The 17,582-nt window shown below is 36.8% G+C and overlaps 1 protein-coding gene across 1 annotated transcript; it reads left to right on the top strand.

The window, feature by feature from the left end:
* Window positions 1-14,140: 14,140 nt before the first annotated feature.
* Window positions 14,141-15,132, top strand: LOC123988917. The gene is made up of 4 exons (XM_046289676.1): window positions 14,141-14,458; window positions 14,528-14,700; window positions 14,828-14,903; window positions 14,982-15,132. The coding sequence occupies exons 1-3, from the start codon at window positions 14,305-14,307 to the stop codon at window positions 14,840-14,842; spliced, it is 342 nt and encodes a 113-aa protein (XP_046145632.1). The 5' UTR covers window positions 14,141-14,304; the 3' UTR covers window positions 14,843-14,903; window positions 14,982-15,132.
* The last annotated feature ends 2,450 nt before the right edge of the window (window positions 15,133-17,582 follow it).

Here is a 17,582-nt window from a genome sequence, read left to right as displayed (position 1 = left end):
CTGATTTAATCCCACAGACTAATGTACATTTAACAACAATATCATTATTACTATATCTACATTGGATACAATGTAATATACTGCTACCTTCCCACAGATCAATGTACATATAATAACAGTTCGTTATTACTATATCTACAATAGATATAATGTATATACTGATTCCTTCCCACAGATCAATGTACATTGAATAACAGTATCATTATTACTATATCTACATTAGATATAATGTAATATACTGATCCCTTCCCACAGATCAATGTACATATAATAACTGTTTCGTTATTACTATATCTACATTAAATATAATTTAATATACTGACTTAATCCCACAGACCAATGTACATTTAATAACAATATCATTATTACTATATCTTCTTTAGATATAATGTAATATACTGATCACTTCCCACAGATCAATGCACAGATTGTAACATTATCGTCATTTCTATATCTACATTAGATATGTAATAAACACTTAATAAGAGTATCGTTATTACTATATCCACATTATATCTACTGCAATATACTGATTCCTTCCCACAGATCAATGTACATTGAATAACAGTATCATTTATACTATATCTACATTGGATATAATGTAATATACTGATGCCTTTCCACAGATCAATGCAATTTTGGTAACAATATCATTATTACTATATCTACATCAGATGTAATTTAATATACTGATTTAATCCCACAGATCAATGTACATATAATAATAGTTTCGTTATTACTATATCTACATTAGATATGTAATATACATTTAATAACAATATCATTATTACTATATCTACATTAGATATAATGTAATATAATGATCCCTTCCCACAGACCAATGTACATTGAATACCAGTATCATTCACACTATATCTACATTGAATATAATGTAATATACTGATCCCTTCCCATAGATCAATGTAATTTTGGTAACAATATCATTATTACTATATCTACATTAGGTATAATGTAATATAGTGATCCCTTCCCACACATCAATGTACATAAAATAACAGTTTCGCTATTACTATATCTACATTAGGTACAATATAATATACTGATACCTTCCAACAGATCAATGTACATATAATAACAGTTTCGTTATTACTATATCTACATCAGATGAAATGTAATATACTGATTTAATCCCACAGTCCAATGTACATTTAATAACAATACCATTATTACTATGTCTACATCAGATGTAACTTAATATACTGATTCAATCCCACAGACCAATGTACATTTAATAAAAATATCATTATTACTATATCTTAATTAGATATAATATAATATACTGATCACTTCCCACAGATCAATGCAAGATTGTAATATTATCGTCATTACTATATCTACATTAGATACGTAATAAACAATTCATAACAGTATCGTTATTACTATATCTACATTAGATCTACTGCAATATACTGATTCCTTCCCACAGATCAATGTACATAAAATAACAGTTTCGTTATTACTATATCTACATTAGATACAATATAATATACTGATACCTTCCAACAGATCAATGTACATATAATAACAGTTTCATTATTACTATATCTACATTAGATGTAATGTAATATACTGATACCTTCCCACAGATCAATGTACATATAATAACAGTACGGTTATTACTATATGTACATTAGATATGTAATATACATTTAATAACAATATCATTATTACTATATCTACATTACATATAATGTAATATAATGATCCCTTCCCAAAGACCAATGTACATTGAATACCAGTATCATTCATGCTATATCTACATTGAATATAATGTAATATACTGATCCCTTCCCATAGATCAATGTAATTTTGGTAACAATATCATTATTACTATATCTACATTAGATATAATGTAATATGCTGATCCCTTCCCACAGATCAATGTACATAAAATAACAGTTTCGTTATTACTATATCTACATTAGATACAATATAATATACTGATACCTTCCAACAGATCAATGTACATATAATAACAGTTTCGTTATTACTATATCTACATTAAATATAATGTAATATACTGATTCCTTCCCACAGATCAATGTACATATATTTTATTGCATATGTTATTAAGTGTATATTTCATATCTAATGTAGATATAGTAATAACGATACTGTTATTGTATGTACATTGATCTGTGGGAAGGTATCAGTATATCACAGTATATCTATTGTAGATATAGTAATAACGAAACTGTTATTACATGTACATTGACCTGTGGGAAGGTATCAGTATATTACATTATATCTATTGTAGATATAGTAATAACGATACCGTTATTATATGTACATCGATCTGTGTGAAGGTATTAGTATATTACATTATATCTAATGTAGATATAGTAATAAAGGTATTGTCATTAAATGTACATTGGTCTGTGGGATTAAATCAGTATATTAAATTTCGTCTGATGTAGATATAGTAATAATGATACTGTTGTTAAATGTATGTTACATATCTAATGTAGATATAGTAATAACGATACTGTTATTCAATGTACATTGATCTGTGGGAAGGAATCAGTATATTGCAGTAGATCTAATGTAGATATCGTAATAGCGATACTGTCATTAAGTGTTTATAACGTATCTATTGTAGATATAGTAATGACGATAATGTTACAATCTGTGCATTGATCTGTGGGAAGTGATCAGTATATTACATTATATCTAATGAACATATAGTATTAGTGATATTGTTATTAAATGTACATTGGTCTGTGGGAATAAATCAGTATATTACATTACATCTGATGTAGATATAGTAATAATGATATTGTTATTCAATGTACATCGGTCTGTGGGATTAAATCAGTATATTACATTACATCTGATATAGATATAGCAATAATGGTATTGTTATTAAATGTACATAGGTCTGTGGGATTAAATCAGTAAATTAAATTTCATCTGATGTAGATATAGTAATAATGATATTGTTATTCAATGTACATGGTCTGTGGGATTAAATCAGTATATTAAATTACATCTGATGTAGATATAGTAATAATGGTATTGTTATTTAATGTACATTGGTCTGTGGGATTAAACCAGGATATTAAATTACATCCGATGTAGATATAGTAATAATGGTATTGTTATTAAATGTACATTGATCTGTGGGAAGGCATCAGTATATTGCAGTAGATCTAATGTAGATATGGTAATAACGATACTGTTATTATATGTACATTGATCTGTGGTAAGGTATCAGTATATTACATTATATTGTTGCGCCGGGGAGTGGAGCTCGCGCTTTCCATAGTTAAATGAATACACCAGGAGCAAACTAGACTGTCTCTATTTCAGTTACACAATTGGTTTAGCAATAGATCCGTACAGTTCAGCTTCCCGATACAATCTGATATTTAAAAAGACGCGCGGTTGTCTAAGAGACCTCAAGCATCCGGTGATGTGTTTCCGCTCGAAACAAGGGATAGCTTCACGTTATGACTCGACGACAGCTTCGGACGGGGCAGTCGATGGCTCTTTCGATACATCAAGAAGCGGTCGATGCGTCGAAAGAGCTGGAACTTCTGGCCGTCGCAACATTGCTCCCCTCCTTCAATAAGCGGTCGACCCGACCGCGGGCATCTTCATACTTGTAACCATCTTCACGTAGGCCGATCAATAAGCCGAATCAAGTCATAGTCTCTAACCTCGGGCTATCAGTCTTCCATGGATGCTAACCTCTTCTTTAATACCTCTGCCTGAAAGGAGGTTAAAAGCAAAAGCGTAACAGTTACCTAAGTGGCCCTCTCACGCAGCTAACGTCTTGACATTCGTCCTTCGTCCCAGGGGAAAACCACTCAAAAACCCTGAGCAAGACGCCGGTTCAGTGCTAACAAGTCAACTTAGAAACCGCTCCAATTTCCTATTCTTCTTTCTTCGATTTCCAATTCTTCTTAGCACTCTTCTTTCTTCGAGGAGGTCCCGACAGTTCCTCGCACTTCCTCTTGATTCCTGGGCCTTCACGCCTTCCTCTCGAAGTCTTCTCGGATGAAGAAATTCCAGTCCAACGGGTTCACTCTACCGGGGGATGCTCCCCAGCCATCAAGCAAAATCTTTCCTCGATGGACTGGTGGTCCGGAGCATACCACAACTACGCAGTCCGATGACCAGAACCCCGAATACAAAAATCAAAATAAACGGGACACCGGCTGAGGGCATGCCCTCTTCCTCCGAAGAGAACAACACTTCCTCCATCGTTTAGACACGCGTAGCCAGCAAGTTTACCGTGGCCGAAAGAAACTTCACCCTGGCTTAGTGCGACGAAGCGTCTTCTTCTAGGTCGAGGACGTCAGAAACACCCTCCTCAGTCTCCTATTCTTGATCCTTCCCTATTTAGGTGTTTCTTCCCCGTGAATGTTCATATGGAGCCAAACGATTCACGTGAACCACCTTCGGTTTAGATTTTGGGGAGCGAAATATGCGGTAGATTAAGTCATTTAACCGGTTCATAACTTCATACGGTCCTTCCCAATCAAACTGGAGTTTAGGACATTTTCCCTTCGTTCTTCGGGGATTGTAAAACCACACCTTGTCCCCAGGAATAAAGGAAATTGGCCTTGCAAAAGAATCATACCAGGATTTTGTCTTTTCCGCACAAATTCGCATACGATGACGAACGAATTTGTGAATCTCTTCAATCTTCTTTCTGGTTTCCTCGATGTAAACAGTTTCTTCTTTATGTTCCGAGGCAATAGTTCCTCTGAGCAGATCCAAAGGCAAACGTAACTCTCGTCCCATCAGAAGCATTGAAGGACTATATTGAGTAATTTCATGTCGAGAAGAACGATAGGCCAATAAAAACGTCGGAATCCACTTATTCCAATCCTTTTGATGTTCCGCCACAAATTGGGATAAATACTGCATCAAGGTCCGTATCAACCGTTCTACGAGTCCATCTGACTGAGGGTGCAAGGGAGTAGTTCTCGTTTTCTTTATCCCCAAAATCTTCATCAACTCTTTAAAGACAGTCGACTCAAAACTGCGACCCTGATCAGAATGAAGCTCCAACGGTACTCCATGCCGACTTATCACCTCCCTCATCAGGGCCGTGGAAATTGTCGTCGCCTGCTGGTTCGGAAGCGGAACCACCTCTGGCCACTTCGTGAAATAATCCACCACAACCAGCGCGTACTTGTTTCCAGAAGAAGACCTTGGTAAGGGACCAACAACGTCGAGCGCGATCCTCTCAAAGGGTGCCCCTACGTTGTAGACTTTCATGAGTCCTTTTCCCTTCCCCGAAGGACCTTTCTTCGCCGTACAACGATGACATCGACGACACCAATCTTCCACATCTCTTCGGTGACTAAGCCAAAAGAACCGCCGTCGAACTTTGGCCAAGGTCTTACGTATTCCGAAATGTCCTCCAGAGGACGCATCGTGGTACTCTTGCAGAACCTCTTCGACTTTACTCTTCGGTACAATCAATAGTCTTTCAGCTTCCGTTTTACCGGTCTTCTCATTTCTCTCCTTCCGGAATCCCTCTCCGAAGAATAAACCGGTTTAGTAAATGTTTCTTTTTTTGTAACGGGCGCATTAGCCATTGACTCGACTGCTTCAATCTCCAGAGCCCTGATAACAGCAGCCCTGAGAGATGTGAAACCTCCGAGCCTCAGCATCCGTTTCATTTCCTCATTAGCCAGCGAGGAAACAAATTGTGAGGCAGCAAGCTTGTCTCGAATTTCTAAAGGGCATTCGCAACAAGCGGCCTGTGCTAGCCTCTCAATCTCCGTGGCTAAATCGGAAATAGATTCCCCTTTCCGTTGTTTATAATTTTGAAACTTAACATAATTGAGGTTCTCAAAATTTTTCGTTCCATAACGGAACGCAAGGGCCGAAATTAACGCGGGAAAATCAGTCTGTTTTTCAACGGAAAGAGAAGTCAAAACACTCCGCGCCGGTCCCTCGAGTGATGTAACCAAGGCCAAGGCCTTTCTTGGCTCATCCCAACGATTCGCCCCTGCAATCGCCTCAAACTGGAGTTTAAACTCCTCCCAGTTAGTTTTACCATCAAACTTTGGTGGTTTCAGAACGTAGCCTAAATCGGAAACGTTCCGCGACACACCAGACATTTCCTGTTGAGAGACCGGAGGTGAGGGCTGGGGTATCGCGAGATCAGCAGAAGTGGAAGGACTAACAAGAAGGGCTTCGCGATCCCCATCACGAACTGCCGTGGCCGAACACTTTTATAAAAATAGTTGGAAATTGGACGATAGCACCTGATAATTGTTCTCCATCGCTGTCATCCGCTCTTCCAGCAGCTTCTGGATCGCTGAAAAAGCCGTTCTCTCCTCTTGCTGTTTCTCTTCCGCGCGAGAGCGCTCCTTTTCCCATCGAGAGTTAAATGCGCGCTGCTGCTCCCTAAACTGCGTCGAGATGCTCCTCTGCGAGCCCTCGAAAAGCGTCTCCAAAGTCTCCGGAGAACCCTGGTCCCCGGCTGAAGATCGAGTTCTTATCGTCCTACCGACTGCGCCAATGTTGCGCCGGGGAGTGGAGCTCGCGCTTTCCATAGTTAAATGAATACACCAGGAGCAAACTAGACTGTCTATACTTCAGTTACAAAATTGGTTTAGCAATAGATCCGTACAGTTCGGCTTCACGATACAATCTGATATTTAAAAAGACGCGCGGTTGTCTAAGAGACCTCAAGCATCCGGTGACGTGTTTCCGCTCGAAACAAGGGATAGCTTCACGTTATGACTCGACGACAGCTTCGGACGGGGCAGTCGATGGCTCTTTCGATACATCAACAAGTGGTCGATGCGTCGAAAGAGCGGGAACTTCTCGCCGTCGCAACAATATCTAATGTAGATATAGTAATAACGAAACTCTTATTATATGTACATTGATATGTGGGATTAAATCAGTATATTAAATTTCGTCTGATGTAGATATATTAATAATGATATTGTTATTAAATGTATATTACATATCTAATGTAGATATAGCAATAACGATACTGCTATTATATGTACATTGATCCGTGGGAAGGTATCAGTATATTACATTATATCTAATGCAGAAATAGTAATAATGATATTGTTACCAAAATTACATTGATCTGTGGGAAGGGATCAGTATATTGCAGTAGATCTAATGTAGATATAGTAATAACGATACTGTTATTAAGTGTTTATTACATATCTAATGTAGATATAGTAATGACGATAATGTTACAATCTGTGCAGTGATCTGTGGGAAGTGATCAGTATATTACATTATATCTAAACAAGATATAGTAATAATGATATTGTTATTAAATGTACATTGGTCTGTGGGATTAAATCAGTATATTACATTACATCTGATGTACATATAGTAATAATGGTATTGTTATTCAATGTACAATGGTCTGTAGGATTAAATCGGTATATTAAATTTCATCTGATGTAGATATAGTATTAATGATACTGTTATTAAATGTATATTACATATCTAATGTAGATATAGTAATAACGATACTGTTATTATATGTACATTGATCTGTGGGGCGGTATCAGTATATTACATTATATCTAATGTAGATATAGTAATAATGATATTGTTACCAAAATTACATTGATCTGTGGGAAGGGATCATTATATGACATTATATCTAATGCAGATATGATAATAATGATATTGTCATTAAATGTATATTACATATCTAAGGGAGATATAGTAATAACGATACTGTTATTGTATGTACATTGATCTGTGGGAAGGTATCACTATATTACATTATATCTAATGTAGATATAGTAATAACGAAAATGTTATTATATGTACATTGATCTGTGGGATTAAATCAGTATATTAAATTACATCTGATGTAGATATAGTAATAATGGTATTGTTATTAAATGTACATTGGTCTGTGGGATTAAATCAGTATATTACATTTCATCTGATGTAGATATAGTAATAATGATATTGTTATTAAATGTATATTACATATCAAATGTAGATATAGTAATAACGATACTGCCATTATATGTACGTTGATCGGTGGGAAGGGATCATTATATTACATTATATCTAATTTAGATATAGTAATAATGATATTGTTATTAAATGTACATTGATCTGTGGGATTCAATCAGTATATTAAATTTCATCTGATGCAGATATAGTAATACTGATATTGTTGTTAAATGTATATTACATATCTAATGTAGATATAGTAATAACGATACTGGTATTATATGTACATTAATCTGTGGGAAGGCATCAGTATATTACATTATATCTAATGTAGATATAGTAATAACGATACTGTTTATATAGTGTACATTGATCTGTGGGGAAGGTAATCAGTATATACATTGTATCCAATGTAGATATAGTTATAATGATATTGTTAGTAAATGTACATTGGTCTGTGGGAATAAATCAGTATATTAATTACATCCGATGTAGATATATTAATAATGATATTGTATTAAATGTATATCACATATCAAATGGAGATAGTAGTAATAACGATACTGCCATTAATGTACAATTGATCGGTGGGAAGGGATCATTATATTACATTATATCTAATGTGATATTAGTAAGAATGGTATTGATATTAAATGTACATTGTTCTGTGGGATTAAATCAGTATATTAAATTTCATCTGATGTAGATATAGTAATAAATTTATATTACATATCTAATGTAGATATAGTAATAACGATACTGTTATTATATGTACATTGATCTGTGGGAACGTATCAGTATATTACATTGTATCCCATGTAGATATAGTAATAAATGATATTGTTTATTGAATGTACATTGGTCCGGTGGGATTAAATCAGTATATTAAATTTCATCTGATGTAGATATATTAATAATGATATGTTATTACAATGTACATTGGTCTGTGGGATTAAATCAGTATATTAAATTTCTTGACTGTAGATATATTCAAAATGATATTATGTATTAAGGGTATATAATATCTAATGTAGATATAGTAATAACGATACTGTTAGTATATGTACATTGATCTGTGGGAAATGTATCATTCTATATTAATGTATTAGACTTTAATATGACATATTAAGGTATCAATATACAATATCTGTGATATTTGATACTGTAAAAAATTGATCTGTGGGAAGGATCAGAATATTACATTAATCAATGAGATATGTAAAAGGATACTGTCTTATATGATATTGATCTGTGGGAAGGTATCAGTATATTATATCTAATGTAGATATAGTATCTAATATGAGTAGTTGTTCTATGCGGATTCTAAATCACTGGCGTCAGCATTTTTTGTAATTTGACACCACACCGTCAGCAGAAATATGATACCCCCCCCCCCCGACAACATCCACCCCTCTCCCCACCCTATGACCTTGAACTGAAATTTGACCCCACCGTCAGCAGAAATATGATCCCCCTCCCCCTCCCATACCCCATAACCACCCCCTCAGCAGAAATACCCACCCTATGACAACCCCCACCCCATAACCACCCCCTCGGCAAAAATAACCACCCTATGACAACTCCCGCCCTATAACCACCCCCTCAGCAGAGATAGCCACCCTATAACCACCCCCCTCAGCAGAAATACTCACCCTATGACAACCCCCGCCCTATAACCACCCCCACAGCAGAAATACCCACCCTATGACAACCCCCGCCCTATAACTACCCCCTTAGCAGAAGTATCCCCCTCTTCCCTCCCCCTCCCCTCCCCCTCCCCTCTCCCATGACCTTGAACTGAAATTTGACGCCATCAGCAAAAATATGATACGTCCTGACCTTGAACTATTTTTGTCTTATCGGAAGACGACACAAGGCCCCACCCACTTTTCTACGTCTTGGAAATGAGATTTTTGTTGGCGCAGCAAATCTGACGCTGCAATTCGCGACTATAGAAGGTAGAGGTTTTGCTCATGACCTTGAACGAATTTTTCTACGTCTTGGAAATGCGGTTTTTTTGTTGACGCTGTAGAGTGAACAGCAATTAAACACTTTCATCAATGACAGCCCCACTTTAATAAAATGGGAGAATATTTTGCAATGTGCGTCATATGTAGTTTGACAATTGGAAGTGCAAGGCTACTTAACGCGTTTGTGGAAAAGAGAAATGGAGGCCACGTTACTGCAAGAACTCGAACGCATCACCGAATTATTGGCGCAGCGGGCGATAAACATCAATACTGAAGATGAGCGTTGTGATTGCTTGATGCAATGTGACCAGTGCATCGAATTGATAGACGAACGATTACAAATGGGAGACGATTTATCAGTCGAAGGATGGCGAGATATAGAAGCATACAAAGAAAGAATCGACGCCATGCGTAGGATATTGTATCGTGACAATGATCATCCTAGTGGTCAAAAGGCAATATTACTAAACGAACTTGCTTGTATAGAACAACTTTTAACATAACGTATTGCAGCCATAAGTAGTAACGACGACCAAAACGCATGTCTGGTGCAATGCAATCAATGCATTGATTTAATGATAGAGCGATTGCAACTCGAAAAGGACTTATCAACTGGTTTGAAAAATAGTTTAACAGCCAGGATAGCGAGATTTAAATCGTTAAGAGCAGAGTTACACGGATCTGTAAAATTAGGCGAAGGTCAAAGGAGAACAGATGCTGAATCACATGCATCATCATCTCTTATCTGGGAGAATGTAGAATCAGCTTTCCATAACCGGATAACTACAGGAATTATAATCAACACCGAGCATATTGAACCACGAAACTTTTTGGAAGATGCTAGAAAAATAGTATTCCAACATCTAGCGGAAGTTTTCCTAAATCATTCATGCATAAAAGTGAATACGGTGTTGTATGGGGAGTTTACCGCTAATAATAAAACTGATGTGAAAAGTTTCAGTGTAAGAAATAAACAATTATTTTCTACATCAAACTTGAACGATTGGTATGACAAATACGTTGTGAACTCAACTTTAACACTGATGGAAGAATTTCAGGAACGGGACAGTGGTTGGGCAATATCGAAAATTCTGCATTTGATGTTAAATATCAATAAATGCAATCCGATGCATGCTGGTTGTTACACAGACATACCAAAAACAATCAAGGACAAAAGAGCGGTAGTAAATGTGACAGTTGACGATGATACGTGTTTTGTCAGATCGATAGTTGCAGCATTATATCCCGTCCATGTGAATGCAAATCGACCATCATCGTATCCCAACTATGACACCGTTTTAAATTTGGAGGGCATCGCATTTCCAATAACCCTTAATCAAATACCAAAATTTGAGCGCCAAAACGATGTATCGATAAACGTTTATTTCTGGGACTTGAATGTGAAAAGGTGTGCTCCGCTCCAACTCACCACCAACAAAAGATTTCGTCACGTTAACCTGCTGATGCTTGAAACGCCCAACCGTAATGTGCGTCACTTTGCATGGATTAAAAATCTTTCCCGGCTTGTTTCAAACCAGCTGAGTGCACATAAGAGTAAAACTTATATTTGTGACAGGTTTGTATCATGCCATTACGATCTATTTTAGTGTATGCGTTTGTTCTTTTTGTACTAATGCAGTTACTTTGTTTATATGCAGATGCCTTCACTACTTTTATGCGGAAGAAAAGTTATTGAAACATACGAAGGACTGCATGAAGATGAACGATTGCGCAATCATTCTACCATCGAGTGAAGATAAAATAATAAAGTTTGATAATTTTTGTCACCGAGAACGTCATCCATTCATCGTGTACGCCGATTTCGAATGCATGCTTAAGAAGGTTAACAGCAATCAAGGACACTGCAATGCATACCAGCAACACGAAGCATACAGTGTGGGATATTATTTTCACTGTTCATACAACGCATCGGTGTGCGAGTATCGCGCGTATCGGGGTCCTGACTGTGCTGAATGGTTCGTGAATGAACTTGAGAACCTTGTAAGAAAAATTGCACCATTATTTAATACGATTGTGCCCATGACAAATTTGATGGGTGATGAAAGAGAAAATTATATGAATGCAACGCATTGTTATATTTGCGAAAAACCGTTCGACATCAACGAAACAAAAGTTCGAGATCATTGCCATTTCACGGGTCGTTACCGAGGACCTGCGCATCAGGGATGTAATTTAAATTATAAAAATAAACGTTTTATACCAATAGTGTTTCATAACTTATCGGGATACGATGCCCATTTTGTAATAAAAGAATTGGTAACGATTATCGAAGGCTCGACATCAGTCTTGCCAATTACAAAAGAAAAATATATTTCATTTTCAACGAATCTAAAACGTTACAAAATTTCGCTTCGATTTATAGATTCATTCAAATTTTTAAGTTCAAGTTTAGATAAATTGAGTTCATATTTAGAGAAAGACGATATGATGATTTTACGATCGCAATTTAATTTTTGGATGAAATAAAATTCGATTTGCTTACACGAAAAGGCATCTTTCCATACGATTATGTTACCGACTATATGAAACTGAATGAGACAACATTGCCGACATATGAGAAATTCTATAATCAACTAAGCGACTGTGCAGTTTCACAGCAGGATTATGACCACGCGATAAAAGTCTGGCGCAGTTTTAATATAAAAACACTTGGCGAATATAGCGATTTATATTTAAAAACAGATGTTTTATTATTGGCCGACATTTTTGAAAATTTTCGAAGCAGCTGTTTGAGAAGTTACAAATTGGATCCTGCATATTACTATACTTTACCCGGTTTTACGTGGGATGCAATGCTCAAGCACACGCGTATCGAATTAGAATTATTGACAGATATCGATATGCTACTTTTCATAGAGCGCGGCATACGTGGTGGTTTAAGTCAATGTTCTAATCGATACGCAAAGGCCAATAATAAATACATGGATTCGTACAATTCCGAAGAACCATCGCGATATTTAGTTTATTTCGATGTTAATAATTTGTATGGATGGGCAATGTCGCAGTATCTGCCTTACGGCGAGTTTAAGTGGTTAGACGATAATGAAATTAAAACTTTTAACATTCATGCGATATCCGAAAATTCGAACATTGGATATATTTTGGAAGTCGATTTGAAATACCCACTAGAATTACACGATAAGCATGCAGATTTACCTTTTTGTCCAATACGCGAGAAGCCTCCTAATGGCAAACATGAGAAACTACTCGCTACAGTTCAGGATAAGCAACGTTACATCATCCATTACCGCAATCTTCAACAATGCTTAAATCATGGTTTAAAAGTTTCTGTAATTCATCGCGTTTTAGAATTTAAACAATCTCCATGGCTTCGCGAATACATTAATTTAAACACGCAACTTAGAACTGTAGCTAAAAATGATTTTGAAAAGAATTTATTTAAATTAATGAATAATGCAGTCTTTGGTAAAACTATGGAGAACGTTAGAAATCATGTAGATGTTAAATTAGTTACAAAATGGGAAGGTAGATACGGTGCCGAGGCCCTGATATCAAAACCAAATTTTCATAGCAGATCAATATTTTCGGAACATTTGGTCGCAATAGAGATGCGAAAGTTGGAAATTAAATTTACAAAACCCATTTATGTTGGTATGTGTATTCTGGATATATCAAAAACATGTTTGTACGAATTCCACCATGATTATGTTTGGCCGAAATTTAAACATCTTTGTAAAATATTATACACAGACACAGATAGTCTTATATACGAACTGGTATGTGATGACATATACGATGTAATGAAACGCGATATACATCGGTTTGACACGAGCGACTATACCGAGGACAATGTTTACAGTATGCCACGAGTAAACAAAAAAGTACCGGGATTAATGAAGGATGAAAATAATGGGTGTATAATGACTGAGTTTGTCGGACTTCGGTCGAAAATGTATGCTTTGCGCGTAGAGGGCAAGCGGGACACGAAAAAAGTGAAGGGTGTCAAAAGTAACGTAATTAGAAAAACTATTTCCTTCGATGATTATATACGTTGCTTGTATGATCGTTTAGAAGTGCATCGTGAACAGAGATGTATTCGTTCAAAATTGCACAATGTATATTCTATATGTGAAGAAAAGAAGGTGCTTAGTCCTTACGATGATAAACGATTCATAATTCCACAATCCACGAGAACATTGCCTTGGGGACATTATAAAATAAATAATTATTCGTAAAAACACAATTTATTCTTTGCTCCACGAGTAAAATATTATTAATTTCCAAGTATCTTTTTAAGCCTATAGGCTTTCGAGTTCTTGCGAACTTTGCAATTTCATGAGAGAGACGTCTGACTCGGAGTTCACACAAACCTTGCAAATTCTTGCGAGTCGTTCGACAGATTAATTTCAGAATTTGCGGCATGATACTGGAAGTGCCGAGTGTCTTAGAGTTTGGAGGGGGATGTTTCTCAGTGCTTTATAAACGCATCACCGACGTGTTTTCGTTATTTACAATGGAGCGCACAATAACGACATTGCAACTGGAGGCGTTGGCCGCATTTTTGAAAACGGAGCGTAAGTACTTTTTAGTAATTACTCTTAGCGTGTTAATTTTATTTCTTTTTAATTAATTGTTTTTTAAAGCGGGTGCAATGCGCCAATTAGGAATCGTATACGTGGCGGACGTAGCAAGAGTTCGTCGGGAGCGGGCGGCAAACAGGAAAAATCTGGAAGAGCTGTGGGTCGAAGGAGTGCGAAGGCACTGTCAAAACATCGACGTCTTCGACCTGCGATATCTATTCGGATATGAAATTGATGTAAGTTGCTTGTCTGTTTTATTTATTTATTAATAATAAACGGGCAAAGCCCTTTGTAGTACAAGTTTTGATTTATTAGATTTATTAGATTTGTGTATTAATATATATTTTATTTTATCTATTATAGCCGGATTGGTGGTAGTGTTTTTCTGCCTTCCGCTCGCCGCCACGAATTCCTGCACGAATTCGCCCGCCACGATGATGTAAGTTGCTTATCAGTTTTGATTTATTAGATTTATTAGATTTGCGTATTAATGCATATTTTATTTTATCTGTTATAGCCGGATTGGGTCTCAGATTATAACAATAGAAGGCATCGTACGATTAGAATGCGGCCCGTCGACGTAACATCGGAACACGCGGACAAACTTTTATCGTCCGTATATTCTAACATAAAGATTGTAGCTCCGGCCAAGTACAAGATCGGTGAACACGTGCGAGTTAGTAAATACAAAACCTTATTCGCAAAGGGTTATACACCGAATTGGACAACTGAAATTTTCACAATTATTAAAATTCAACGAACAAATCCTGTAACGTATCTCTTGCAAGATATGCAAAACAACCGTTGGTTGGCGGGTTCTATGAATATGAACTACAAAAGTAAAAATCGCGATGCATACTTATGTTAGTGGAGAAGGTTCTACAACGAAGGGGAAATAAAGTTTTCGTCAAATGGTCGGGGTTTGATTCTACGCACAATTCATGGATAGGAGCGAACAATATTTTGTAATCTATATTTAAAAATGTTTGTAATTATACTGATTATATGAATAAATAATTTTTCGGCTTTATTTTGTGTTTACTTTTATTACAGGGGAATGTTATTTTATAAATGAAGGGAGGTTGGTCTAAGAATAAATTATATTGATAATTTTGAATACTTTTTAATGCAATAAATGTAATACATAATACAATAATACAATAAATGTAATACATAATACATTATATACAATTTGCTGGGATCGCTTTCACTGCTACGGCCCAAGCGTATTTAGATAAGACATCGATGACGGCGAGTATGTAATTGTGGCCATTGTTGATTTGCGCATACTGTCGCATCTCTACGAGATCCGCTTGCCAGAGATCACCGTAACCCCGTACAATGACTCGTCTATGTCTAAAGTTACGTCTCGCTGGCACGTGCAACTCGTTGACACGCTGTATCTTCTCGTCCGTGATATGATTGCCCTTCACCTTCTTCATATTTGTAAACTAGCATCATGCTTTACGAACGTGTCAATTTATAATCAACCCGGCTTCTCGAAGTTCTTCGATTATAGAAACGATCTCGTTGTCATGCCCCGTATGTCCTGCGGATTTCGAGGATACGAGAAGACGTAATCTATCGACGAGCTCGTTTGGGTCATTCCAGTGCACGTAGTCCACCGCATTATCGTTAACCGCCATATCGAACGGTATCAGATTACCTCCACGCCGCTCGCTCTTAAGCAATTTTGCAATGATATATTTATACTTGTAGCCCTTGTTACTTTTCACAAGCCCTGACGAGATATGGCTGCGTCTATGAGCGTTCGACGACTTTAATATTTCCGCGTATTTGTGTAAATCAGCATCGTTGAATAAGGTGTCATCAGGCATTCTCATGAATAGTAATTCGTACAAACCAGTTGTTCCTCTGTACTTCACCCCATTAATAATCACATCGTCGTTTTTGCTTACGTCGAAAACTGAACTTCCAAGCATTAATTTGTTGCGTTGTACATATACTCCATACACGTCATCTATCTTCTTCTCACGATCGGTAAAGAGTAATTGAATGTATTTAGCTGCCAACGGCCCCAAATTTTCCGTGAAATGGCTACGTATGTTTTCGCTAGGCTTGTCCAAAATTCGCTGCATAGAAACATTAAGATTCTCGTCGCTGTCGCCGTACGTTTCAACGGCATGTATCGATTCATCACGATCTTTCGTCACATCCACCGTCTGTTCACTCGAAGATGTACCAGGTTCGGAATAAATGCGCGCTCTTGCAGTTTGTGCGCTTTGAGGGTTAAGAAAAGGAGTTGACGTCAATTTTTGCGGTTCTTTAATATTCAAGGTTGGGAATGTCGACTCGGATTTTATATCGATCGTGTCTGAATGTGGCGATACCGCTGATATATTCTCGATAATTTGTTCCAGCGGTTCTACCACGGGTCTCAATCGTTTTTCGATGACTCTCTCTTCGTCGATGCTCTCCGATTTGAGAGCTCTGCGTTTTTTGCGTATAGCATCGCTTGTTTTAGCTATAGCATTCGCAACTTTACTCGATTCTTTAATATTACTATTATTCATTGCAAAGAGAAGACGTCTACTCGCTAAGCGTTCTATCGATGGACTAAATGTTTCAGAAAACGGCAAATTCGTTAAATCCTTTTCTGTAACGGCCATGTTCCATCGAGCTGTCCTTGTCGATTATTACGAAACCATATTTCTGTTCCCAACACTGCGCGCACAATTTACAAAAGTTTTCGTACGACATGTCTGTATTTACATGATCATTATAAATGTGGTGTAGATTCGTGCCATCTTGTTTGAACACGATCAAAAGGTTGGCATTGTCGCGAATTAGGTGTTTCGGTATTCTCGCATAAGTCTGACAGAGATAAAAACAGTCCACGCGCGAGTGCCTTCCCATAGCGAAATATTCTCTTATCACGTCTTGCTTGTCGCACGCAACGTCATCGAATATAAACACCGAATCGGGCAGCGCCTCGTTCGGTGGCACGACTTCGGCATTATTTGAAAATGAAAAGTATCCGATTTCAGGAACGTTTGTCAAAATTCGTTCGAGATATTTGTACTTTGGTTGTTGCAATGATTTTGAGTATACATATACGTTATTGAATCTTACACCGTTCGGGCTCTCGATCAGACTG

Source organism: Osmia bicornis, unplaced genomic scaffold (assembly GCF_907164935.1).
Source record: "Osmia bicornis bicornis unplaced genomic scaffold, iOsmBic2.1, whole genome shotgun sequence".
In the NCBI taxonomy this organism is placed as follows: Eukaryota; Metazoa; Arthropoda; class Insecta; order Hymenoptera; family Megachilidae; genus Osmia; species Osmia bicornis.
Note: the sequence above shows the minus strand (reverse complement) of the source record. Positions and strands in the feature narration are given on the sequence as shown.

Coding starts and splice junctions, on each gene's coding strand:
- LOC123988917 (XM_046289676.1), top strand. CDS start 14,305: ATGATACTGGAAGTGCCGAGTGTCTTAGAGTTTGGAGGGGGATGTTTC. Junction 14,459..14,527: donor CGCATTTTTGAAAACGGAGC/GTAAGTACTTTT, acceptor TGTTTTTTAAAG/CGGGTGCAATGCGCCAATTA.